The sequence below is a fragment of the Nyctereutes procyonoides genome, unplaced genomic scaffold (genome assembly GCF_905146905.1).
Source record: "Nyctereutes procyonoides isolate TBG_1078 unplaced genomic scaffold, NYPRO_anot_genome, whole genome shotgun sequence".
Lineage (NCBI taxonomy): Eukaryota > Metazoa > Chordata > Mammalia > Carnivora > Canidae > Nyctereutes > Nyctereutes procyonoides.
In genome coordinates, this window is record NW_026575049.1 from 27,000,365 (window position 1) to 27,025,959 (window position 25,595).

The 25,595-nt window shown below is 53.2% G+C and overlaps 2 protein-coding genes across 9 annotated transcripts in view; one reads left to right on the forward strand and one right to left on the reverse strand.

The window, feature by feature from the left end:
- The first annotated feature begins 1,049 nt into the window (after positions 1–1,049).
- Positions 1,050–20,231, forward strand: SUN2 (Sad1 and UNC84 domain containing 2). 4 transcript variants are annotated; one of them, XM_055328773.1, is made up of 18 exons: positions 1,050–1,270; positions 4,292–4,450; positions 5,252–5,442; positions 5,802–5,939; positions 6,540–6,662; positions 7,062–7,155; positions 8,099–8,169; positions 10,603–10,727; positions 13,030–13,284; positions 13,682–13,759; positions 14,177–14,220; positions 14,800–14,965; positions 15,330–15,551; positions 15,863–15,947; positions 16,339–16,454; positions 16,599–16,766; positions 17,055–17,147; positions 18,581–20,231. In XM_055328773.1, the coding sequence occupies exons 2-18, from the start codon at positions 4,329–4,331 to the stop codon at positions 18,692–18,694; spliced, it is 2,205 nt and encodes a 734-aa protein (XP_055184748.1). In that variant the 5' UTR covers positions 1,050–1,270; positions 4,292–4,328; the 3' UTR covers positions 18,695–20,231. The 4 variants fall into 4 exon arrangements, with proteins under 4 accessions (XP_055184748.1, XP_055184749.1, XP_055184751.1 ...); XM_055328774.1 differs by having other exon boundaries at positions 15,866–15,947; XM_055328776.1 differs by having other exon boundaries at positions 6,567–6,662; positions 15,866–15,947.
- Positions 20,232–20,316: 85 nt separating this feature from the next.
- GTPBP1 (GTP binding protein 1) overlaps positions 20,317–25,595 on the reverse strand; it is a 28,124-nt gene continuing 22,845 nt past the window's right edge. For 4 of the 5 annotated variants that reach the window (XM_055328779.1, XM_055328781.1, XM_055328777.1 and 1 more), the window contains 2 exons: positions 24,995–25,195; positions 21,361–24,123 (listed from right to left, as the gene is read on the reverse strand). In XM_055328779.1, the coding sequence (XP_055184754.1) occupies positions 24,031–24,123; positions 24,995–25,195 (294 nt within the window). In that variant the 3' untranslated portion in view covers positions 21,361–24,030. Of the gene's footprint in view, positions 20,635–21,360; positions 24,124–24,994; positions 25,196–25,595 lie in introns of those variants that run through there. The other variant, XM_055328778.1, reaches the window with a different exon arrangement.

A 25,595-nucleotide genomic window follows, 5' to 3' on the forward strand; every position in this document is an offset into this window, starting at 1 on the left:
CGAAATAACCACAGTTACCCTTTGAACACCTTGCACAGGAAATGACTTCTCCCGAGCTGAGCACTTGCTGCATCTGTAAAGTTGGCCTGTGGCAGGGCTGCTGGTGTCAGGCACCATTTGACTCACTATCTGTCTATCGCACAGATCTGAGTGAGGAAGAGGTAACCAGCCCTGCCTTCTCAGTACCAAACGTACCAAACTCTCTCCTTAAAGTGGCGAAAAACGTTTGCAGTGAAACTTGGAGGCCCTGGGGGCAGACCGGGAAGTGACAGGCCCTCCTGCCACGTCTGGAATCCCCCAAATCAACCCTAAAGCGGAAAAATCATCCTCGGATGTGAAGAGAATCTCCTAATCTCAATTTTGCCTCTTTCTAAGCTGCGACTTTAAGCAAATCACTTAACACCTCTATGAACCTGTTTCCTTATCTCTGAAATGGGCGTAGGAAGGCCGGGCTAACCGGACAAAGACGCCGGCGCCAGGCAGGCGTTCACGAGCCTTCCTCATCGCCGCCGGGGAGTCCGAGGGCGGGCTACTCCCTGCCCCTCCAGCTGGGCCTGAGGCCGGGGGGGGGGGGGGGGGGGGGGGGGGGGGTCCTTCGACTCCCCTCGCGCCCCACTTCCCTGGGCCATCGTCAGACGGGCTGTAGCGCCCCAGCCGCCCGCGGCGTTTCAGGCCCCGGGCCCGCGGCTCGCAGTCGGCTCGCGGGGCGCTGGGGCGCCGCGGCCGCAGGGCCACGGGCGGGGCGAGGCGCACCAGGCAGCGCTCGGAGCCGGATCGGGTGTCCCGAGCCACCAGGCCGAATCAAGTGCGCAGCCGGCCCGGCCCAGACCCCTCCCGCCGCCGCCGCCCCCGCGCCTCCCACGCGCGGACTCCAGGGAGGCACACGGGGCCCCCCGGGCCCACGCGGCGGGCGGAGCGAACCGGGGCCTTTGTGTTCAAACCGCCCAATGGGCGGGGGCGGTGGGCGGTGACGCGGGCGGGGCCCGGCCAATGGGCTGCGGCCTGTCAGCGTTGATTGGCAGGCGCACACATACACACTCGGCCACGCGCGCGCCGGCCGGCCCCACTCGCGCAGCGCGGTTGTGCGCGGGTCGCATTGTCTGCCGCGCCGTCCCGCCCGCTGGCCTCGCCCCGCTCCGCCGCTCCCCGCGCGCCCCGGGCCCCTCGCCGAGCGCGGCTCGCGGGATTCCGACGCGGGAAGGGGGCGCGCCCGGGCGGCGCAGCGGGCCTCGGACGCCCACGGCCCCGCACGGAGCAGCCGCGGCAGCAGGTAACCGCCGGCCGTGGGCCTCTGGCGGGGGGCGAGCGGGGCAAAGGGTGGTGGGCCGGCCGCGCGCGCCTCTCCGCGGCGCCGGGGCCCGGCCCGACCCCGGGGTCATCGTCGGGCGGCTCCGGCCAGGGCCGAGCTGCCCAGGCCTGGTCCTTCCTCCCCGGGCCAAGCTGGGCCGCGCTCCAGCCCCACCCGGCGCACGCCCCTGGGCCGGTGGGGAAGGGCCAGCGCGGGCCGGGCCAGCCGCCCTGACTCATCCCCGCAGCCCGCCCCCTGGCCAGCCCGCAGGGCGGATGTCTCCAGGCGGGACTTCCCCGGGCACAGCCTCCCGAGAGGAGGGGAGCAGAAGCGGGCTCCCTCCGACCGGCCCAGGGCAGTGCCTGTGTTTTCGTGCCAGGCAGGCGGTTTCCAGGGACAGGCAGTTCTCTGCTCTGCTTGTCAGACTCTGGGAATAGGAGGAAGGCCCATTTTGTTCCGTTCTTAAAAAAAGAAACCAAACAAATAGGAGGCGGGAGTGTGACTTAGAGCAGAACCGCAGGGAAGGCGCGTGGTTGCTTAAAAAAAAAAAAAAAAAAAAAATCAGAAGTCCCATCTCTGCAGGTTCAGCCCGTTAGGGAAGATGGAGAAGGGAGTTAGCACCTGCAGCGTTTTACAGGCCCCATGAGGGAAAGTAGTGTGAAAACGCCCGTGGAAGACGCCCAAGATCTAGGTTAAGTCTGAAGACTGGCTGGGTACTGCCGTAGAAGTTTGTGGAGAGGGTGTGGGCAAAGGTGGAGTTGAGAAACGGAAGTGGTTCACCTCAGAAGTGAGGAGGGATACTTAAAGGGTTTCTGAACTGAGTGTGTGTGTTGGTGAGGGTGGGGTCTCCTGATATGCAAAAGATCTGAGCTCCCAGAGGCTCTTGTTTTGTTTTGGAGGATTCAGACTTTGACCTTTCTCATCTTCTGAAACCCAGACTCAGTTGCAAACTGTTTAATGATGCGGGGACTACAGGAGAGACTGGGAGGGTGGAGGAGGGTGCCACTGCTGACACTTTCCTACCACCACGCCCCGCCCCCTACACCCCCACCCCATACACCTCCCTCTGAATATTTATATTCTTGCCAACAGCAGCTTGAGTTGGCAGAAACATTGCTTTCTTTCTGCCCCAGGGTGAAGGCTTGCTTCATCCACTTCTGCAGGCAGGGGCGAAGAGGAGGAGCCTATATGGGCATCTGGAGCTTTCAAGTGGGGAGGGCAGTCATGAGGGTGGAATTGCCTTATAAGGAGTGGGATATGGAAAAGGACCCAGGCTAACTTTCTGCTTTGATGACCAGTTGGTCCCTTTACCAACACCTGCTAAAAACCACAGGGGGATGCCAGGTGGGCATCTTAGCTGGGAAAATACCAATAAGACCAAGGCATGAGGCTGCTTGTTTTTCATAAGAGGACCTTCTAGAATTCTCCAGCTGGACTAACCAGACCTTCTGGTTTCCACAGTCTTGAGTTGGGAAATATTCGAGTCTGTGCCCTCTGCACTACCTAGGGAACTAACAGTTTAAATATCCACCAGGAATATTAGAAGTGATAATAAGTCACAAATACTGGGGACTCTTGAGCAGGCCTGAGTATAACAAAGACTTTGTGACCTGGGCAGCAAAGGCACCACGTTGAGACTCCTTACATTGGTAATCTGAGATTCTGAATTTGGGTTTCTTTCTTTCTTTCTTTTCTTTCTTTTCTTTCTTTTCTTTCTTTTCTTTCTTTTCTTTCTTTCTTCCTTTCTTTCCTTTCTTTCCTTCTTTCTTTTCTTTCTTTTCTTTCTTTCTTTCTTTCTTTCTTTCTTTCTTTCTTTCTTTCATTTGGGTTTCTATATCTGAAAGGCTTATTAATCCTCCTCTGGTTGTAGAATGAACGCTGCCTTTGGCCTGGTCTCCTCACCTTGACCTCCTTTGAGTCCTAGATATCAATTCCAGAGCCTTGATTTCTCACCCCACGTGGTGACTTGTTCCCTCCGGCAGAGATTGACTGTAACCCCACACTGCTGCTCCACCTCCCAGTTTTGTTAATTTGTTAACAAGTATCTGTCGTGTGACAAGTCTGTCTACAGCCTGTTCTGAGCATATTTGAAGCTATTAAAGACTCTCCTTGGGGACATACAACACATTCCTTAAGCAACTTGAAAACTTTATGGTAAAGGGGAAAGACCCAGGCTGTGCCACCTGTCCCATCTGAGCTCAAGCCCTGCCTCTGTCATTCATAGGCTGGGTGACTGTGGGCATGGTCACCGATCATCTCCGTGTCCCAGGTTCCTCCCTTGCACAATGACAGTAATGGTACCTCTTGTGTTCACAAAGATCAGAAATGGGTATAAGGAGCCAGGTACCTAGGAGGCATTTCACACAGTATTTTGTCCTCCCTGTCACCATCCTGTCAGGATGCACTGATGTTGCAGTACAGTAACCACTCGGGGGACACAGCCTACACACCTTCAGGATGTATAGGGGGAGCTTACCAAGAGAAGGTTTTCTCCAGTCCGAGTTGGGTTGGTGCCCTGAATCAATGAGTACAAATACAAGGAAAAGAAAGTGTGTCTCCTTTAAGAGAAATGACTGGAAAGAGCGCACACAGTTCTAGGGGGAGGGCAGCATGGTAGGATGGCTGGACCGGAGGGTCTGTGCACGGCAGCAGCGATCAAAGGCATTCGGTTAGCATCTATTGCATGCCTATCATGTTCTATGTGCTCTGCTATTTGCCAAAGGTTGCAGAAGGTTGGGTTCTGCGTCTCATGCAGTTCAGTCAGGTAAACTAAAAATTAGAAAAGCTTGTGGGAAGCACCATGAGAGGCCACCCAGGTACTAAGTGAGCCCGAGGCAGAGCGGGAGGGTGGGTGCCAGGGGATGCTTAATAAATACTCCATGTCCCCTCCTCTCAGGCTGTTTGGGTTGAATGCACAGGGACCGACTGTTCCCTGGGAAGCAGGTCCCCAGTGGGGAGCTGAGAACAAACCCAGGCCTCACATGTCCTCCTTTCTCTCCTAAGACTCTCTTCAGGGGGAAGGTCCCCATCCTACCTTGTCATGTCTCGCCGAAGCCAGCGCCTCACGCGCTACTCCCAGGGTGATGATGATGGCGGCAGCAGCAGTGGAGGAAGCTCAGTGATGGGGAGCCAGAGCACCCTGTTTAAAGACAGTCCTCTCAGGTAGGGCATTGCCGTCCCCCCACCACCGTGGATCACGCTGACCTGCACAGCATCTTCTTGTTACCACCTCATTAAGTAGAGATCAGATGCCCATGTCTGGTTGAGGGGGAACACTCACACCCTTGAGGATGCCAGGATCCAGCACTGCTGATTTTTCTCCCCCTATTGTAAGCCAGGCTATTGCCCTCACATTCAGAGAACAGGAAGTGGGGAGGGGCAGCTTCAAGAATAAACCAGGCCAGAAACCCCCAAATTGCAAGTGGGGTTCACAGGAACCCGTTCTGCTATGGATGGCTGTGCCCTTCTGACCATCCTCCCCAGACCCATGCAGGCTTCAGCAGGGCCAGCGAAGCAACCGGGGAGAGGACCCAGTCTGAGGGGCATGGTAAATGAGCTAAAGCCGGCGTCCGCCTCATCCTGCCCGGCTTGCAGATATGAGGCCCAAATAACAGCTCATGAGGCTGTTGCTAGCCCTTGGAGGCCAGGTTGGGTTGGTCTGGGTTTTCAGCAGGTGGTAGAAGTTTCTAATGCATCAAGAAGCATGAGAAGAAACTTTGGCTTTGAAGTTAGAGACCTGGATTTGAATCCTGACTTCATCCATTAACTGCTGGTGAGATTTAGAGGAAATGGTGAGCAGAGAAAGCACCTGTGGTTAGCACAGTCAGGAGCTGGGAGCTGCTAGTTGCCTAGCAACAAGGGTGACCCACTCACCAGAGGCAGGCCCAGCGACTTGCTCTCCTGTTCCTGGCTGAGCTCACCTGCCTGTTCCCTGCCTCTCCCCTCCCGGCTGAACTCCCACAGGACCTTGAAGAGGAAATCCAGCAACATGAAGCGCCTCTCCCCAGCGCCACAGCTGGGCCCCTCCTCCGACGCACACACCTCCTACTACAGCGAGTCAGTGGTCAGGGAGTCCTACTTTGGCAGTCCCAGGGCCGCCTCCCTTGCTAGGAGTTCCATCCTAGACGATCACCTGCATGATGACCCCTACTGGAGTGAGTATCAGAAACCTTCCTCCTGGGGCTTTTGCTTCCTTTGCTTCTAGTGGAAACTCAGGGTCGAAAATCTTCCCCTGAGTGGTGTCCTAACTGCTGCTGGGCTGGAGGAGGGGCTCCCTGTCTTCAGAAACCCTTGGAAAGAGGAGCCTGGTGCCTGACCCGCTCGGGCTGCTTCAGACAGCAAGGCAGCCATGGAGCTGCTCTGAGCCTGGAGACCCAGGGAGCTTGGGAGCAGCTCAGGGCAGTTCCGGCTGTCCATCACAGATGCTCCTCAGGGTGACCCACGAGGCCCTCCAGAATAGCCCCCTGGGAGCATCCCTCTGCCCCAGGAGAACCCTGCGTTCTTCCCTCCCCAGGTGAGGATTTGCGAGTGAGAAGGAGGAGGGGTACAGGTGGCACGGAGAGTAGCAAACTCAACGGGCTTGCTGAGGACAAGAGCTCTGAGGACTTCCTGGGCTCTTCCTCGGGCTACTCTTCTGAGGATGACTTTGCAGGTAGGTGACGCCTGGGAGCAGGCCCTGGGGACCCTGGGGAGGGGGACTCCTGACAGCCCGAGAGAGCACACAGTATCTGGGCGGCCTCTCCACAGACCAGCTGGGCCTCCCCTCCATGGCACCGTGGCACCCTGAAACCCAGGCCCAGGGTGGCCCTTGACACACTGTGATTGCCCTGTCCCCAGGGTCGGAGCAGCCTACTGTCATCTCCACTTCCAGCAAGTACTTAACATGGGGCTTGACCCCTTTAGTCCAGTTCTGAATGATGGTTTGGAGGATTACAGATGAGGAGAGGGACATAGACAAGAAGCTCAGGGGAAATTATGTGTCAGAAACCTATCACTCTATTCCTCTGACAGACATTTACTGACCTGCTAGGTGCCAGGCCTGTGCGACACTCGGGGGATGCGAAGGAGAATGATGTGTGGTCTTAGCTCACAGTCTCTAGGAGAAGACAAATAGGACAGTCTCCCTATCCTTGGGCTCTTAAGAGTGAAGACAGGGCAGCCTGGGTGGCTCAGCGGTTTAGTGCTGCCTTCAGCCCAGGGACTGATCCTGGAGACCCAGGATCAAGTCCCACATCGGGCTCCCTGCATGGAGCCTGCTTCTCCCTCTGCGTCTCTGCAGGGTACTCGGAGACTGACCATCGTAGTTCAGGTTCACGGTTAAGGAACGCCGTCTCTTGGGCAGCCTCTTGTTTCTGGATGGTTGTCACTTCTCCAGGTGGGTGCTGGCTATTCTGTGCATGATTTATTTCCTTTCTCTATGGCAGTCACTCCTCCCCCTTTCTCCCTGTGGTTGGGCATTCCACCAAGAGACCATAGGACTGTCAGGGAAAGCTCATTCTGGAATAATCACTGGAAATCAGAAGCCATAGTAACAGTCTAGCGTTCTCTAGTGGAAGGGCAGGAGCAGCCATGGAGCAGGACGGAGGGTGTTGGCAGACCAGGCAGGTGGAATTGGAGGAATGGGGTAGCCTCAGACAGGACAGAGGAGCCCTGGCACATCAGTGTGGGGGGAGGGGCAGAGAGGGCTGCAGGTGGAGAGACCAGTGCTCTGAAACCATGACCTGCAGGCCACTGGCTCAGGGTGACACTCAGGCCTTGCTGGTCCCTCTCCTAGGCCGGCTCTTTGGACTCCTCTACTGGTGGGTTGGCACCACTTGGTATCGCCTGACGACAGCCGCCTCTCTTCTCGATGTCTTCGTTTTAACCAGGTTAGCAAGACCCCCACTTTGACAATGAATCCAGAAGCCCTGGGACAGAAGGGACCAAAAAAGCTTCTAAACCCATATATGTCCTTTCCCCGAAGGTCTTTGTCCCAGTCTACTTGAGCATGCAGTAGGCTCCCCAGAGCCCCTCTTTGCCTGACAGATGATGGGACTGAGTCAGGTGTTTTCCAAACCAGTAACTCTTCAGGAAGTATTCTGGAATTACGGTTCCTGTTCTTGGGTACTTCCTGCTAAATGCCAGCCCCATCCCACCACTTCTGAGTTTGGCCTGCCTCCTGCCAGTCAGGTTTTAGGCTCTGGCCAAGAAGTGGTGTTTCCATGGAGGTTCAGCTTCTTTCGTGGCCTCGTGCCAGTCTAGAACCCAGAGTCTCTGCTGTGTGTTCAGAAGTCAGGAATAGGTGCTGCATGAGGATGCTGTGGGTTTATTTCCCAAGTCCCTGACCCAGCAGAGCCAGGAAAGAAAACTAAGCCAGGAAGTCAGGGTCCTCTGGCCGTTAATCCTGGCTGGATGGTTGGCCAGCTGTGCTGAGAAGAGGATCTGTGCCACCAAAAGAAGGTTCCTCATTTTTCTAAAATAGTGTTTAAGGAGTTGTATTTTTTTTTTTTCTAGAATTGCTTGCTTGGAGGACCTCTATATATGAAAATTTCAGGTTTTTCAAAGACCCCACTTTTTTGTTTTAATAACATCAATAAAATTCACAGTCATAATTCTCTCCATTATTCCAAGACCTGAAGGGAAATCTCCAAAGTGTCCAATCCGGCCCTGGCAAGATGAGACACTCCAGGGCATCCCCCTCCAACTCGTTAAGCACTCAGGAAAAGCCTCTGCAGACTCCCTATGGGGCTGCAGAGGCCCGAATGCCCTCTTGACCACCACCCTCATCCTCCCCCACCCCCGCTTTCCCTGCCATCCCCTCCTGTGGTCTAGGCGCTTCTCATCTGTGAAGACATTCCTGTGGTTCCTGTTGCTGTTGCTGCTCATGACTGGCCTGACCTATGGTGAGCTTCCCCGGCATTGCAGGGGAGGGGTAGGATGAGCATGCCAGGCCAAAATGGTGCTGGCTGAGCCTGAGGGGTAGGGTGGCGTGGGTGGGGGCTGGCGCTGAGCAGAGATGGGTAAACCAGAGCGACAGTGATTGCCTACAAGAAAGGGAATGAGGCAGGATGAGTGGAATCAGACTGAGCTGGGGCAGCTCCCAGGCCCTAGGCTCTCCTGGGTCCTCACTGACCCATGCTGCATTCTGAGGGTGTCCTGGGGTGAAAGGGGTATGCCCCAATCCACCACTGATCTTGTCCTGTTTGGGTGGCTGCACTGGACTGCCTGGCCTGTTTAGAGCATTCTTGGAGCCACCTGGGTCAGAACATGCCCTAGTACATGTTTTTACCCCTTTTATTGGGGTAAAAAGCAGAGATCTTGACACTGTTACTAGTAGTCTTTTCCCTTCCATTCCAAATCAGGATGTAGTCTAGGTGAGTGAATTCTTGTTACAATGTCAAATTCAATCTTTATCTTCAGGATCATAACAAAGTAGTAAAGAGAAGAATGCCTTTTTATAACTAACATAGCTCATTTACAAGTTGCTTGACATTGTTCCAAACTCTATCCTAGGACTTTCATGTGTCTTACATAGTTGTAATCGTTTATATATTTTGTGTTCAGCTTGTAATTCGACATGTCGTGTCACAGGAGTCTCACAGTTCTTTTTTTTTTTCTTTTTTTTTTCTTTTTATTTATTTATGATAGTCACAGAGAGAGAGAGAGAGACGCAGAGACATAGGCAGAGGGAGAAGCAGGCTCCATGCACCGGGAGCCCGATGTGGGATTCGATCCTGGGTCTCCAGGATCGCGCCCTGGGCCAAAGGCAGGCGCCAAACCGCTGCGCCACCCAGGGATCCCGAGTCTCACAGTTCTATAGGAGTTGCCTCTATTGCCCCCAGGGTTTCAATGATTATATCAATCTACAATTTATAGAGACCATAGTTTCTTTTATTTTTTGAGTTGGTTTTATAGGTTTAGCGTCTACTCAACTTGTATTTATTAAATAGCAAGGTAGAAACATTTTCCAAGTGTTGATTTCCTTTTTGTTTCCTGTTACAAGAACAGCTTGTTCATTTCTAGTGGAAACTGGGCATCACTCTAAAAATAATAATGATGCTCTACAATTGTATAGTGTTTTGTTCATGAGTTACCTCTGTTAATTTGCATTTCACTGTGGGTTTGATGGAGCTGATGTCCTGGCGGCAACATGCTGAGAGTGTGGAGGGTCTGAAAGGCTGGTGGAATGGCCTGCTCAGGGAGTGCATTTAGTGAGGCATGTCCAGAGGGACTGACTAAAAGCCCGATGAGGGGGTGCTTCCTGTTGCACTTGCTCACAGTCAATGATCGTGTGACGAGTGTGGTCTTACCGGGATGGAGACCCACTGGCTAATATGGCTTTTTAGGGGCCCTCATTCCTTCTCACACACGCATGTGCATAGCTCAGGAGTGAATACATCACAAGCAGACAGATGACCCCTAAAGCAAGATGCAGGTGTCACTGTGGCTGTAGCCTTGTGCTGGGTCTTGGATCAAAAGCACTTTTTTTTTTTCCTTCCCCCAAAAGCATCCTCTTATTGTCTTGTTTGATTCTCAAGCATTGCAGCCCATTAGAGTTACCTGGGGAGGTGTTTTTTTTTTTTTTTAATTTTTTTTTTTTTTCCCATAGGGTCCACTTTAGTTGGGCTTGAACTCATGGCCCTGACATCAATAGGCAGGCACTTAACCAACTGAGCCACCCAGTGCCCATCCTGGGGAGCTTTTAAGATTCACCTACAGGAGCACTGGGGTGGCTCAGTTGGTTGGGCATCCAACTCTTGGTTTTGGCTTAGGTCATGATTCGGGCTTATAGGATCAAGCCTCACATAGGGCTCTGTGCTTCAGCATGGAGTTTGCTTCTTCCTCTCTCTCCCTCCCCCTACTTGCTCTCTCACAAAATCTTTAAAAAAAAAAAAAAAACAACAAAACAAACAAAAACCCCTCACCTAGAGAGGGATTCTTCAGTCCAGTGAATTCAGTGGGGCCAGATATTGGGTATTTTAAAAGTTTCCTGGGTGATTCTGATGGACATTTGGGGCTGAGAACCACCATCAGGGCCTCTGGTTCTACCCCAGGATCATCCCTAGCTTATTATAGCCACGTTCTCCAAGTTTTGCTGTCTACAGAAAAATGAGGATTCCTGAGGGATGTGCGCGAATGCATATACTCTGGGACTGTCAGGTGGATGTTGCTGCCTCAGAGAATGATGGGAACTTCCATCCCCCGTACTGCCTTCCAGCAGCACAGCTCACAGAAATGAGACAAGCTGCTAATAACTTGTGTTCATTAGGCCATCTTCAGCAGCTGTGCCTTCCTGCCTGGCCTCTGGCCTGGATAACCCCCTGTCCTCTGTACAGGTGCTTGGTATTTCTACCCCTATGGGCTGCAGACATTCCACCCGGCTCTGGTTTCCTGGTGGGCAGCAAAGGGCAGCAGCAGGCAGCATGATGTGTGGGAGTCCAGAGACGCATCCCATTTCCAGGTGAGTATCTTACAGTTGTGGGTCTTCACTCTGCCCATTTATAATTCATTTCCCTGCCCTTACACCTTATATATGGGGCTGAGAAGAGGCGCGGTCCTTGCTGGTAAACTGTCTTGTCTCCCAGGATACCCCTTTCTCTACTGTTTGTGGTGGAGGTACAGGAGAGCAGTTTGCTTGTGCTTAAATAGGACTTCAAACTGACCAAAGTTAGTTGTCATCTTAAGCACAGAAAACAGAAGAGGGATGAGACAAATCATTTTGTCTACTTTGTTCCTTTTCAGTAGTTTCATAAACATTTACTAAGCATCTTATATGAATAATGTGCTGTTTGGTCAGTTGCCAGTTACAAGTAAATCACCCCTAAAATCAGCGCCTTAAAACTACAAGCATTTGATTAGCTCATGGGTCTGGATCATCTGGGTGGCTAGGCTGGGCTCCCCTGCGTGTCTGCAGTTGTTGATGGGTCAGTGGGGTTGGGTTGGGTTAGGCCTGACCCAGCAGGCTGTGTGCCACATGTGTTTTTCTCGTCCAGCAGGATAGCCTGGTCTTGTTCTCATGGCAGCTGACCATGGTTCCATGAGAGCAAAATAAGGCCTAGATTCAGAACTGTCCTTTCCACCACATTCTAAGCCAAAGTCAATCTCAGAGCCAGTCTAGATTCCAAGAGGGGGACATAGACTCCAGCTCTTGATGGGAGTACCTGCAAAGCCACAGGGAGGAAGATAGAACAAGGGCCACTTTTGCAGCCCAGGCTGTGTCCTCGGGGAGCCTGCAGTCCAGTGGGGGTAACAGGTACACAGACAATTTGAATGTGTGCGTGCAAAAATGAAAATTTAATTCTTTACTCCCTAAATATATTTGAATTTTGCTTGTATCTTGCTGAATAGTTAGTTGAGTAACACATTTTTCATCATTTATTTTGGTGGATATTACTTTCCTGACCCTCATGTTACCATTTCATTAAAATGACGTTTTGGCATTATAACTTTCCCTTTTTTAATCATTAGTAAAAATGTTAAATACAATTTTGGGACCACCTTTTCTGAGAAAAGGGAAAGTATATCTTTGTATTCGCTTACACTGACATAAAGACACCAATGAAAATTGTTGTTTGGTTTGGTGGTTGAGGGCACCAGGTAGATAGGTACATAAATTAGGAGAGTGGCTTTTTAAAAGATTTTTAGAAGATTTTACTTACGTATGTATGTATGACAAAGACATAGGGAGAGGGAGAAGCAGGCTCCCCGCAGGGAGCCTGATGTGGGATTAGATTCTGGGACCTCGGGATCATGCCCTGAGCCAAAGGCAGATGCTCAACCACTGAGTCACTCGGGGGTCTTTTTTTTTTTTCTTTTAAGATTTTATTTATTTGAGAGAAAGAGATAAAGCACAAGCAGGGGGAGCAGCAGAGGCATAGGGAGAAGCAGGCTCCTTGCTGAGCAGGGAGCACAACACAGGCCTCAATCTCAGGACCCCAGGATCATGACCTGAACCAAAGGCAGACACTTAAATCAGCTAAGCCATCCAGGTGCCCCAGAAGAGTTACTTCTTAACTCTTTGCTTTTTGAGTCCTGCAAATACACAGTCTACTTAAAAAGATTTAAAAAATCAGAAGCAGCTTTTGCACCCAGGAGGTCCCTGTCTCTAATGGACAGTTGACAAATTAGTTTTTCTCTTGGCAAAGATTTTTGTTCTTAAGCTAGCAAGTTTCTCAAACTTCATGGCATGCTGTTAGGAGCAACCCTCAAGTCCAAATGATTTACATTCCCTTTACTCGGTGGGCCCTCCAATTAAAGAGAAGAAAGCAAACCTTTTCAAACATTTTTGTCTATTAGCCATAGTTCTCTTGGACAAAGTGGGAGCTGCTGAGGTCAGCAGCTGAACCCCCTGACCCCTTGCTTTCCAGCATGTGCACACATGTAGGAGGGGAGAGGGCTGGGGTTAGCTCAGCAGGCCACGCAGGCCCCTGCAGCTCCTTCTGGTTCTCTGCTTGGACCTGTCCCTCCATTTGGAGTGTCTCTGGGGAGGGATGTGTGTGCACACACCTGGCCCACACACGCTCCTCCTTGGGGATCAAACCCTCCCAGACCACATGTCTAGCGTCCTGTACTGCACTGTCGTGTCAGCGGACTTACGGCACCCTACCTTCTGGTGTACTCACCTACCTGCAGGGCACAGACTATCCTCAGAGCCAGCGTGTGTCACATTTGGGTGTTTCTGGGATTCTCTTCCCTTTCTGTTCAGGAAGCATTGTCGTCCTAGGTCACTCACCTTCATGGCTTTTCCCTCCCTACCCCGCCAGACTGAGCAGCGCATCTTGTCCCGGGTACACTCCCTGGAGCGGCGCCTGGAAGCTCTCGCTGCTGAATTTTCCTCCAACTGGCAGAAGGAGGCTATGCGGCTGGAACGTCTGGAACTGCGGCAAGGGGCCACTGGTGGAGGAGGCCACGTAGGCCTGAGCCAGGAGGACACCCTGGCGCTTCTGGAGGGGTTGGTGAGCCGCCGTGAGGCTGCCCTGAAGGAGGACTTCCGCAGGGACACGGCTGCTCGGATCCAGGTCTCTGAGCGTGAGCGAAGTGGCGTGTGGGTGACACTGTGGGTGTATAGGGGAGGGAGGAGCCCCTACACACCCTGACATGAAGACAGCAGTGTGTCACTTGGGAGTTACCTCCTTTAAGCCTTAGTTCCCTCATGTAAAATGGAGGCTATGGTGTTTACCCTCGCTCCCCCACCCGATGGTGAGAGCATGAGACTGTAGAGTGCCTGGCACAACAGGTGTGCGTAGATATCAAAGGAGTCTTGCGTGTTTCCAAGAAGCACTGGAGCATAAAGGCCAGGACCTGAAGTTTACAGTCAGGCCTGGTTCAGATTCCAATCCCACCACTTACTGGTGGTTAAGTTTCTTCTGCCTATAACTCAGTAAAAAACCTCAGACACTCGCCTATGTCTGACAGGAAGAACTGGTCACCCTGAGAGCAGAGCATCAACAAGACTTGGAAGACCTCTTTAAGAAAATTGTCCAGGCCTCCCAGGTTGGTGGGGCCCTGATCCAGTTCAACATCTGCTCTTGGGCTGAGACAGCTTGGCTCTCCCAAAGTGCCTGCTTAGACACCAGATGGGGTGGGGGTATAGTCTCCTGACTTCTGCAGAAGCTGAACCCTAGGGCTCTGGAATGCTTTGCAGGGATGCGTTGGAGCATGCTTGATGAAGGGTTGCTTTCAAGAGGCCTGTTGTGTTGGGTATAACATACTAAATAAATGAGTGAATGAATGAATGTGTAAGTGTGGCAGCAGGGTGGCTCTCCCTAACGACATTGACTAGGAGGTGTTTAAGGTTTTCCAAGGTGGGGCTGTGATTAAACAGACTCCAAAGGGAACAGATCCTGCTCTGGGAGACCAATTGCTCCGAGTCTGGCATTTATTGTATTTGTCCCTTTTTCTGGCTTATAGGAGTCAGAGGCTCAACTCCAGCAACTGAAGTCTGAGTGGCAAAGGTAATGGGCACTGCCATCTGGCCTAGGCCTGCTCCTCCCCCTGCTCTCCCCGCTGCCAACAGCGAGGCAGGCCTGGGGTGCAGAGCCCCAGAGCAGAGTTCAGATTGTGTTCTAAGCAGAGGGGATGGCCAAAACCTACCTCAGAAACACCTGCCTAGAGCCTGTCCTTGAAGTAAAAGAAGAGGTTGGGAAGGGGGCCACCACAAGAGAATTGGGATTTGTGGGTTCATGTGTAGATACACCATCTTTTGTGCACAGGCTCATGCAGACAGCCTTCCCATGCCCCAGACAGCGGTATGTGGGGGTGGGGTGGGAGAGGCCAAGGCAGAGTGAACTATGGATCTGGGTTTAGAAAGGTAACAGGATAAGAATTCACTCTTCAGGATCAGACCAATTGTAGACACTGAGGCTATGTTCTACAGCCAGAGTCCCCAGGTGTAGGGCCTTGCATTCACCTGTCCATGATGGGCACACACTTCTATCAGGAGCCAATTAGGGGATTCTTTTGTGTTCCTCAGCATGGCCTTACCCCTCACCAGAGATCCAAGGCTTACTGTTTTCTCCTCTCTTTGGGAGTAGGATGACCCAAGAATCCTTCCGAGAGAACTCTATGAAGGAGCTGGGGCGGCTGGAGGGTCAGCTGACAGGCCTGCGGCAGGAACTGGCAGCCCTGAGCCTGAAGCAGAGCTCGGTGGCAGACCAAGTGGGCCTCCTGCCCCAGCAGCTGCAGGCTGTGAGGGATGATGTAAGTTGGGACCATCCAAGTCCCCTGCTGAACACCCTGTCCTCTAAGAGTATCTGCCCTAAAAGCCTATGTGGCAAAGAGCCTCTTGCCCCGGTGGCCAGTTAGTCCCCCAGGTCCCTGCTTGGCATTTGGCACAGATGTTGGCTTTCTTTGACAAGAGTTCTTCCTGTTTTGTTTTCAGTAACCTGGAGGGTTGTTCACAACTCTTTCCTCCATATGGGCTAGCAGGATCTGCTGGTCCTCCCCTCCCAGGCTGGTGCTCTCTCCTACCTCCTCCACTCAAGCCAGGCACTACTCTGCCCTGGGCCACCACAGCAACACTGTCCCTGTGAGCCTCTCAGAGACCTTTTTTTTTGGTCCCTAGGTGGAGTCTCAGTTTCCTGCCTGGGTCAGTCAGTTCCTTCTCCGAGGTGGGGGAACCCGCACTGGGCTCCTTCAACGAGAAGAGATGCAAGCTCAGCTGCAGGAGCTGGAGAACAAGATCCTTGCCCACGTGGCCGAGATGCAGGGCAAGTCAGCAAGGGAGGCTGCCGCCAGCCTGGGGCTAACGCTGCAGAAGGAAGGCGTGATTGGGGTGACAGAGGAGGTGAGGACTGTATGGCCCCTGGAACATACCCACCCTGACATAGTGTTCTCTCTGGGAGCCATAGACCTGCACAGTCCCACACTGCCAGCTTCATGGTATGTTATAAGGCCTAAGTGACATGCGAGAGGCTCTGATGTTTGCTTTGGGGCTGGTAGGGGTGGGGTACACCTAGGTATGTGGCCTGTATGGCTGAACACCAGTGTGTGGTACAGGATAGGAGGGGCCTGTTCATGGGTCCCTGGCCCTCAGTAGTAGGGGGCTCAAGGGTGGAAGAGTGTTTCTCATGGCAGCCGCATGGATGCCTGTTTTAGCAGGTGCAGCGCATTGTAAACCAGGCCCTGAAGCGCTATAGTGAGGACCGCATCGGGATGGTGGACTACGCTCTGGAATCAGGAGGTGTGTGTGCACTCTACCCTTTGCCCAGTCCCCATGCTGGCTGGCCCTCTAGCATCTGCCGGGGCGGCCATGGTGCTAGGCCAGTGGGGCTTGAGATCAGCACAAAACACAACAAAGGCAAGTGAATAAGCTTGGAGAAGTCTGGATGAACTGAACACCATCCTCACCCAGGGAGAAGGTGACATTTACAGTTACTTTGTAGTTGGGTACAGTTGAGGGATACAGACTAGGCCTGGGGCATCTGCCCTCCAGCCTCAGAGAGGACATGACAATAGTCATCCCCGCCTAGGTTCCTTGAGCTGGTGAGATGCCCCGGTGTATGGGTCTCTCCCCCTACCCCCCGCTAGGGTTCAGTTCCAGGTGCCCACACTGCCTTGCTTTCCTGACTTAGGGGCTAGTGTTATCAGCACTCGGTGTTCCGAGACCTACGAGACCAAGACGGCCCTCCTCAGCCTCTTCGGCATCCCTCTGTGGTATCACTCCCAGTCGCCCCGAGTCATCCTCCAGGTAGGCACCCAAAGAGGGCAGCAGCAGGGGCCCCAAGCAGAGTCATCTACATAGCTGGGAACTCTCATCCTGGGTCAGCAAAAGCTGTGCCTAGCATAAGCTTTGTCACCAGCCTTGTGCTGACCCAGCTTCCTTCCTCTCTAGCCAGATGTGCATCCAGGCAACTGCTGGGCCTTCCAGGGGCCCCAGGGCTTTGCCGTGGTTCGCCTCTCTGCCCGCATCCGCCCCACTGCTGTCACCTTAGAGCATGTCCCCAAGTCCTTGTCGCCTAACAGCACCATCTCCAGTGCCCCCAAGGACTTCTCCATCTTTGTGAGTCTCTACCAAGGATAAAGCTGGGATTGGTCTTTGGGAGGGAGTACATTAGGAAGAGAGTGCGGCAAGGTGGGAAATGGTTCTCAGTCCCAGTTATCTTAGGCTGTACTGGAAGAAACTGGGCACAGGGCTTGGCCCCCTGCAGTCCCGCCAAGGCTCCTGCCTGATCTGCTCGTGTGGGAGGGGACCAGTGTGGGAGCAGGAAGGGGAAGTATTCCTCCCTGGGGGACTAGGGAACTTGTTCTAAGAGCAAGATCTTCTCTCCATCCCTTGTTCTCTTCTCAGGGGTTTGATGAAGATCTGCAGCAAGAGGGGACACTTCTTGGCCAGTTCACCTATGACCAGGATGGGGAGCCCATTCAGACCTTCTATTTTCAGGTATGGGACGCTGCTATGCTAACAGAGGTGACATTCACTTTCCCATCCACTCAACGGTTTCTGAACACTTACCCTGGGCCAGGCACCAGGGGCTTAGGGCAAGAAAAAGTACAGCCCCTGCCTTCCCAGAGCTCAAGGTAGGGAACAGACTCCCATGCTCAAGGGGCATGGGAAAGGTACCACATAGATGTCTGCACAGGGGAGGGCCCATCCCGGTTAGAGCAGTTGTCTGAGGGTGGCCCAGTTGGGCTTCAGGCAGTGCAGCATGGCTAGGGGGCAGAGGGAGGCTGTTTGCCTCAGTTTGAGTGGGCATCGGTCTCCCAGCCCCTTGTTAGAAATGGAGATTCCCAGTCTCTACCCCGGGAGATAGGCTCCTAGGTTTTAAGAGCCCTAAGGAATCAATGTTCTAATAAGCAGCCCAGATGTATGCTGAGCAGGGGGCTTAAGCAGTATACCAGGGGTGAAGAATTGGGTGAGATGGTTAAGGGACAGTGGTGGGAAGGGAGGCTGTAGAGAGGCAGGCCTAGCCATCAGGCCAAACACTTTTGGCCCTCAGGGCTGGGCACTGCCAGGTTTTAGACAGATAAGTGACAAGGCATTGTAGGAAGATCGCTATGACCATGTAGAAATGGACAAGACCAGTCAGGAAGTGGTTGCAGAAAGAGAGTGTGAGGAGGTGGGAGGCCAAGGGTCAAGTTGGACAGAAGAGGGGAGGGGGAAGGTGAGGATGGCTCCCAGGTGCCAAGAGGCAGGCTAATGCAGGAGGGGGTTTGGCCACCAAGTCTGAGGGTGGGACAGTCTAGTGGAGCCATCAGGGAACCCAGATATCACCCTGGAGCTGACAGCTCTGTCTATATAACTGAGCCAGTGGAGTGCTTGCGACTTCTCAGCATGTGTGTAGACTGAGCCTTTAGGAGAAGGCAGAGGACAAGAGGCTGTGTGGAAGGCCAGAGGGAGACAGGAAGAATAGGAAAACGCTGTGCTTATTGGCATCAAACCCGGGGAACTTTGCTCCAAAGCTTACTTAAAAAAATGTGAGTTTTTGAGCAAAGAGGACAGAGGCCTACTGAGCACTTGAGAAAGAAAATTTCTATTTCAGAGTAAAAGGAAATTCTGTCCACTGACAGTGATAACTCCTGTGAATCTGTCAGTATGGGATGAATCTAGCTGGTCCTCAACTATAAGGCCATTTTTATGTGGCTGTGGGTCAGTGGCCCCTAGAGGACCTCTGAAGCTCCTGGGGCTCCTTGGCTCAGAGGGTGGATATTCTGCTCCATGGTCTGAAGATAGGGGCTTTGAAGTCTACTTCTCTGTGGAGGCCTGTGGGTGGGGGGAGTGCATCTGGCCCTGGGCATGTCCTCCTTCCTGTCCTCCTGTCAGTGAGGTCTTGAGGACTTGGACACTCACTCCTAATCCCTTCTTTCTCTACCCAGGACACTAAAATGGCCACATACCAGGTGGTGGAGCTTCGGATCTTGACTAACTGGGGCCACCCTGAATACACCTGCATCTACCGCTTCCGGGTGCATGGGGAACCCACCTACTAGGCCTTCTCTGCTGTGGCCAGCCAGCTGGGAGGCCAGCCCCTCTCAGCATGTGCCCCCTTCTCTGGGAGTGGGAGAGCAGCACCCTTGCCACTTCCCCACATGCTTGACCAGTGCACTGACTTCCAGGAGCAAGAACCGCTGGCCCAATGGAGCTGAGAAAGAACATGCAGGGCTTTCCTAGCAGCAGGACAGCTCGAGGTGGACAGCAAGTTCCAGCATCCCTTTTCTCTGTCCTCCTTGTGCCAGGCACTGGGTGTCTACTTCCCCTTCTTGGGAGGATGTATATATGTAGCATATTGTGGGGGACTGAGACAGGGAAAGAAGCAATGAGTGGACATGTTCCAGCAAAGGTGGGTGAAACCTGTCTGCCTCTTAACCAAGATGGGGGGCTGGCACCCAGGGAGCTGCTGTTGGTAGGCCTGTGAATGAATCAGGTGCCAAAGCTGGGGGTGGGATGAGTGAGGGCCTGGGGTAAGTGAGCTGCCCCCATCCACAGGCAGGGAAGTAAGGTCCTCTGGGAAGAAAGTGTTCATGGTACAGGCTGGGATTGAGCCCCTGGCAAGAAACTCCTTGTACAGGACAGCCGGGCTCTTCCAGAAGTCTAGTGCCATCAACTTAAGGGAGCTTGACCTGTGAGGTCCCCAGAAAGCCTCTATACACTGTATTTGTTCTGGGTCAAAGTGGGCCATTGGGCTTCCCATACTCTTGAGGCTCTGGCTCCTGTGAGCCTCTGAGGGGCCAAGGGCCAGCTTGTAGGATTCCCTGTCTGCTGGGACTAATTGCTTTCTCTCTCCCCTGATGCTGGGACCTGGGTCCACTTTGCTCCTCATTCCTGCTAGGGCCTGCCTATGCCCCAGAGCAAGCTTGCCATATTCCCCCAGGGTGCAGGGAGCCTAGACTGGTCTTTTGAGGCTATAAGCAGCTGGGGTAAGCTTAAAAGGGTAGGGAGCAGGGTACTCCCCAAGCTCTTGGTGACATTTAAGGTGTCATGGTAGGAAGAGGTCTGTCTGTACTAGGGGCCCCATCCCAAACAGGTGCCTGACTCTAAGGGCCCTGATCCTCAGCTACCCCCTTGGACTCTTTCAGCTCTTTCTCAGATGGTTTCCTTTCTGGCTCATTTCCTAGGGGGTGCAGCCTTCAGGGGTGGTAGGCTGGGGAAGAGACAGCTTTTAGACCCAGCAGGCCCTGCTGTATTATGTATATATTTTTTCAAGGTCTGTTTTTTAACTGAAAAGCTTTGGGCTTGATTCCTAGCCCCGTTCTGTGGGGCACTGGCTGATTTCAGTTCCTTGTAACCCGGCTGCTGAGAGGGGCTACTGTGGAGGCTGATCCCCAGATGGGCTCCTAGGGGAGGGAGCTGGAAGGAAGATGAGGCCCAAGGCTACCTGTGGTCCTTGGGCACCAGCCCCAGCCCAGACAACCAGGTTTTGTTTTGCGCTCTCCTGTCACAAATGCTGCACTATTGGTTCTGAATTTTTTATCTCCAGATTCTAATTTATGCCTATGCAAAAAAAAAATAAATAAATTATGCCCAGGATTCAGGGAATGTGTAGTTTTTATCTGGCATGGCAAGGGGGATGGACTCTGCTCTTAGGAAAACAAGAGAATGAACTCTGCACCAAAACAATGCCTCAAAGACTTATTCCTAAACTTTAGAAACCCAGGCTTCTCCACTACAACCCAGCTGGGATGGGGGACAAGATGGGCTTGAGGCTGGCCCTACTCTTTGATTCTGGGCTCAAGGGCTAGCAGAAGAAGGGAGGTGGCTTTATTAGCCCTCACGGACATCTCAGTATGAAGTGGGCAGTTTTTCCTGCATCTCTTGGTGCCACTTGAGCAGAAGGTAGAAGAATTTACCTGTTTCACTACTGACCACGTCTGCCTTCAGTACGGAACTGGACTCCACCGCGGGAACTGGACATTTGTCCCTTGTACCTGTGCTGGGATGGCACAAGGAGACGGGTTCCCTGAAGAGCCAGAACCTGTCTGCTTAGGGGAACAGGTCCTGGCCCTTCCTGCAAATATGTCCCCAGATTCACTGCCTCTAGTGAGCTGTTTAAAGGGCCAGGGGTGGTTTCACAACCACACTTCCCAACATATTCTGCTCCTGACTATGGCACCTGACCCAGGGCTGGTCCCCATCACAGCTGAGAAAAGAGGTGGGGACAGGCCAGTAAGGAGGGGTTAAGGATAAACTGCCACAGAAGAGTAAGAGGTGTGGTATAAATCCAGCCCTGAGGCCTTGGGCCAGTTAACTTCTCAGCTGCATGTGCCAGGAAAGAGCTGGTCCTATGGCTCACCCCCAGTGACTTCATTTTTCCTACTTCACTCAACACTTGCTCTACATATAGAACTGCTTCTCAACAAAGGAGATACCCCAGCTTCACCACTAAACAAGTGCCTGGAACATGGCTGTGCCCTCTGGGCCAGACATGTACCCTCTTCACACCTGCACATGTTCAAATTCTACTGAACCCTCCAGGCACAGCTCTCACACCATTTTCTCCACAGCATGTCCCATGACCCCAAACTTGCACTGTGGCATATTCCTGTGACCTTATTCTGCAGCAGGGAGGCCAATAAAACAGAACAGGGGTCCTAACTGAACTAAAGACGCCACAAATGCTAGCTGTACACACAGAAAGGTCAGGATTGGCTATTCGAGATAATCAATTAACAACTTTATTATTAGCTACAAAAGGGCTGGTGTTTTGTTCCAAAGTGAGAGTTGGTGGGGCTGAGACCCGTAGAGGACCTTGGAGTCCCTGTTAATGACAGTAAAACACTGTATTCAGTCAGCCCCTGCTAGCAGGTGTAGGCCTGGTGACCAGAGAGATCAGACCAACCTCTTGTGTGTCTGAGGGCAGAGGCCAGGGGAGATGCCAGAGCTTCCAAATGTAAAAAAAAAAGGGGTTATTATGCTCTTAGGAGCAAAAGAGTTCAAACCAAACAAGGTCTCACCCTGGTGAAGTCCTGTGGAAACATGCACCCCACAGCACCTGCCACAGGGACAGAGCAGAGGGGTACTCAATGCTGGAGCCTTCCTCTTATGAAGGCACCAGTGTGCAACAATCCCTATAAGCAGAACCAGAGTCAAAAAGCAAGAAGTAAATAGCACACAAAGGAGCAGACGGGGGCCAAAGGACACAGGGCGGAGCGGCTGCCTACCAATGGCTGATGCAGCAGGAACAGACATGCCTACTAGTGGTACTGCTCCTCTGAGATTCTGTTTCCTAACCTAGAAAAATGGAACACCATCTCTCTCCTAGATGATAGCTTCAAAATCAAAGCACATGAGTGAGGGAGACATCCAGCACAGCATAGCCACAGCTGAGAGACAGGCCAACATATTTCTCCCTTCAAGCCTGCCCACTGCCCCATGGACTCAGGAGCTGGCGCAGCTGGAAGCCGCAAGGCACCTCCCACATGCAGGTCACATCAGAGCCTTACCACACAGTTTCTCACTGACCCTCACAACCACCACAACACAGGCATTTGTTTACCTCTCGATCTAGATGAGGAAACAAGTTCAGGGAAGACTGGCAACTTGTCCTGTGTCACATCTGCCAGAGAGCCTGCATATGCCTGAGAGAAGCTGGGCTCCTCCCAACCCTGCCCTGCTCCGCAGGTGGGGGCTCTAGGGCAGGCACAGCCAGCGCTCCCCACAGCAGCACCTCCACCTGGAGGGTCTGGGCAGGGAACATCACACCATCAACTTGGAACAAACTTTTATTTTTTGTGCTGGTCTGGTCAGTCCATGGCCATGGGTCAGTGGTAACTGGAAATAGGTGGAAGGAGGGGAGGGGGGGGAACCAGAAGTCGAGAAGCAGGAAGAATGGAGAAAGGTCAGGGATGGGAGGGAGGCAAGGCTGAGGAAGGACCCAGCCAGCTGGGTGTCTGCCCTGGCTAGAAAGAACACATCTCCACCCACCAGTCCACCCTAAACCGAGGGCTTCTGGCCACAGCTCAGGCCAGTCTGGTTTGGACCCCACATTGCCATCTCTGGCCTGAGTGACTCTGACCCCACCCCCACCCCAGGCAGTGAATATTCTAGAGGGCTGAATGAAGGTCTGTGCTGGAGCTGAAAGAATCTTTCACTACTCCTACCTGCCCTGCCCACACCCCAAATGGGGCTTCCCAAACTGGGGCTCAGGCCCTTCCCTGTTGTGCTCCTATAGCAGCCATGCTGGGTCAACATAGTGGGGCTATAGTGAGGAAGGAGGTGTTCCAGTCCTGGCCTGGCTCAAAGGAACACCTCGCACCCCCACCAATAGGAGGTGCTGGTGAGTGTGACCCAGAGCAAGCCAATCCTAGTCTAGGTCAGCAGTGCCCCAAAACCCAGCAAGATTCGTAGAAAGTTCAAGGGCCAGAGCCTCCAGCTCAGAATCAGCAAAGCAGGAGTTGCCCTGGCCTGGCCAGGCAAACACAGGATTGTCTCCAAGGGGAAAGAAAACCATAAGCTGTCTTTGGGTCAGTGGCAAGGGTCAGAGTTAGGGGCAGGGAGGAGGGTCCTACAATCCAAGTGCCACTCCCTTCCACACATCTACAGGTTACAGCTTAAGAGCTTTTGGCATTACCTGTTTTTGGGCTTAAGGGTGGAAAAAAGGAAGAGAGAGGGGAAAAAAGGAGGCCACTACTCTCCATTCTGTTGAAAGCCCCCCTAGTCCCAGAAGGCATGCTCCCTGCTCTGGTAGCAGCACTTATGAAGCCCTTAAGCCCCGAGTCCGGCTCTGTGGAGGGCTCTGGGCGCAGAGGAGTGAGCACAGGGGAGGACGGCAAGCACAGGAGACAAGGGTGCTCTTTAGCTCCTGAAAGCCCCTAAAAGTTGTCAGAGACACACAGACAGATGGACAGATGGGCAGGCAGCCAGCTCCTGGAGGCTGGTGGCCAGCTCATAGAGGAAAAAAGGAGAAAGATTGCCAGGGCCCTGACCGGCTGCACTTCTATACCACACACGCACACACACACACACGCACACATATGCACGCACGTGCACACACACACTAGAGAGAGAGAGAGAGAGAGAGAGAGAGAGAGAGAAAGAGATAATAAAAAGAATAAAAACTAAGGGCCCAGATGTACAAAAAATGTGAGTAAGGAAGAAGGCAGGGAAGAAGGTGGATGATGGTCAGTCCTCCAGAAGTCTGGCCACCTTCCTCAGCTTATAAATTACAACCCCTCTGGAAAATGGGGGTGGTGGAGGAGTGGGGAATGATGAGGCTCCAGCTGTGGCCTGGGGGAGGGCGGGTGGTAGTCAGAGCTGCTTTGGCTCATCTGGTGGAACAGTGGCCAGAGTACAAGGATCCCTTGGGTGGTGGGGGTGGGCCAGGGGAGATTCAGCAGCCGCTGGCAGGAGTCACGCAGGCCCCCTGGGACTTCACTTTGTGACGCTGGCCCCCCCGTCGCCGGCCCCCGCTGCTGGGCTTGGGCTGAAAGGGAGAAAGAAGGAGCTTGAGAAGTAGTAGCCCACTGGGAGCAGGGCAGGACAGCAGAGGGGCAGGAGAAAAGCGAGCAGGTAGGACGGTCTCAGCTACGCTGAGCAGTAATCTACTACATGACTTGGAGCATGGCACTCCCCCTCTATCAGATGGAGCCGGCACCCAGCCTGCCTTCCTAGCAAGGAAGGCACATGGGACAATGGTTGTGAGACGGAGCCATTCAGAGAAACACAAAGTGAGGAGGAACCAACACCTGCTCCCCCCCCATAGGTGCAAAGAGAAAGGCTCAATGTGGGAGAACAGAAAGAACAGGTCCAGACAGAAGTTTCCCTCTCCAAAGAGGGATCAGATGGAGAAGACCCTGGAAGGAGCAATATGAAGGGGTGCCAGGATAGAACCAAGGGATAGGAGACGTTGAGTGAGAACCACACTGACATGGGGCCTAAGGCCACCTATCCCCGCCCAGAAGGACCCCCTAAGGCAGTGCCTTTCCAACAACCTTCTGGACCACCACACACACATCCCACTCCACACACAGACTGCACACACCCTTATTTGGGGGACAGAAATCCTGGCATTTTCCTATTGTTTCATTAATACCAAATCCTAATCAGGACCAACTAAATCAACTTTATGTAGGCCACATTGTCAAACTGGAAAATACTGCCCTAACAGATAAATAGTGCACACTTAGCACTTAGGTGCCAAGAGTTGGGGGAGATGCTATGAACGGCAGACATGGGAGCTAGACACAGGGTGCCTGAAACACTCCTGTTACCTCCACCAACTACAGTAACAGCCACCCTCCCACTCCCACCCTGAAGTGGTCAGGGGACCAGACTGGCCCAAGGAGCATACTTACCTGTGGCTGGAGACTGCTGGACAAGGTTGGCTGCACAGCCCCTAGAGAGCAAGCTTCGTCTCCAGGAGGGGGCGCCCCTACTGCTGGCCCTCCAGATGGGCCTCCTTCTTCTCGCTTGGTCAGGGGACCTTTTTTTGTTGACTGCATTTTAATTTGCTGGGGCTTTGAGTTCATCGGGGAGTTGTTGGTGGTCTGGAGGAGCTGGAGGAGCCAAGGAGTTGAGGATGAGGCTGTAGCTGCAGGTAGTGACAATGGCAGGGCAGTCCAGGCCCTACACCCCCAGGACTTCCCACTCCTTGGCCTGGCTGGTCCTGAGCAAGGTGGATAGCAAGGGAGCTAAGACAGGGACAGTGGGATGGACAGATGTTCTCATCCCTGTTCAGTGTCTCAGGGCTGCCTACTGCAGCTGACTCACCTGCCTCAGCCTGGCTCCATCCTAGTCCCTGCTGCAGCTGCTCTTCCCACAGACCACTTGTGCATCTTGGCTATCTCCTACCTAGTCTAGCTCCTAGGCTGGAGTCTAGCCTGCCCAGAACCCTGTAACGAACTTGAGGCTTTCTTGCTATGCTGGCTGAAACTCCTCAGAGTATCAACTGCATCT

What these genes read in the sequence shown, in the direction of transcription:
- SUN2 (XM_055328773.1), top strand. Translation starts at nt 4,329, where the DNA reads ATGTCTCGCCGAAGCCAGCGCCTCACGCGCTACTCCCAGGGTGATGAT. An exon ending in GCATGATGACCCCTACTGGA is followed by an intron (nt 5,443 to 5,801) that starts GTGAGTATCAGA and finishes TTCCCTCCCCAG; the next exon opens with GTGAGGATTTGCGAGTGAGA. An exon ending in GATGTCTTCGTTTTAACCAG is followed by an intron (nt 7,156 to 8,098) that starts GTTAGCAAGACC and finishes CCTGTGGTCTAG; the next exon opens with GCGCTTCTCATCTGTGAAGA.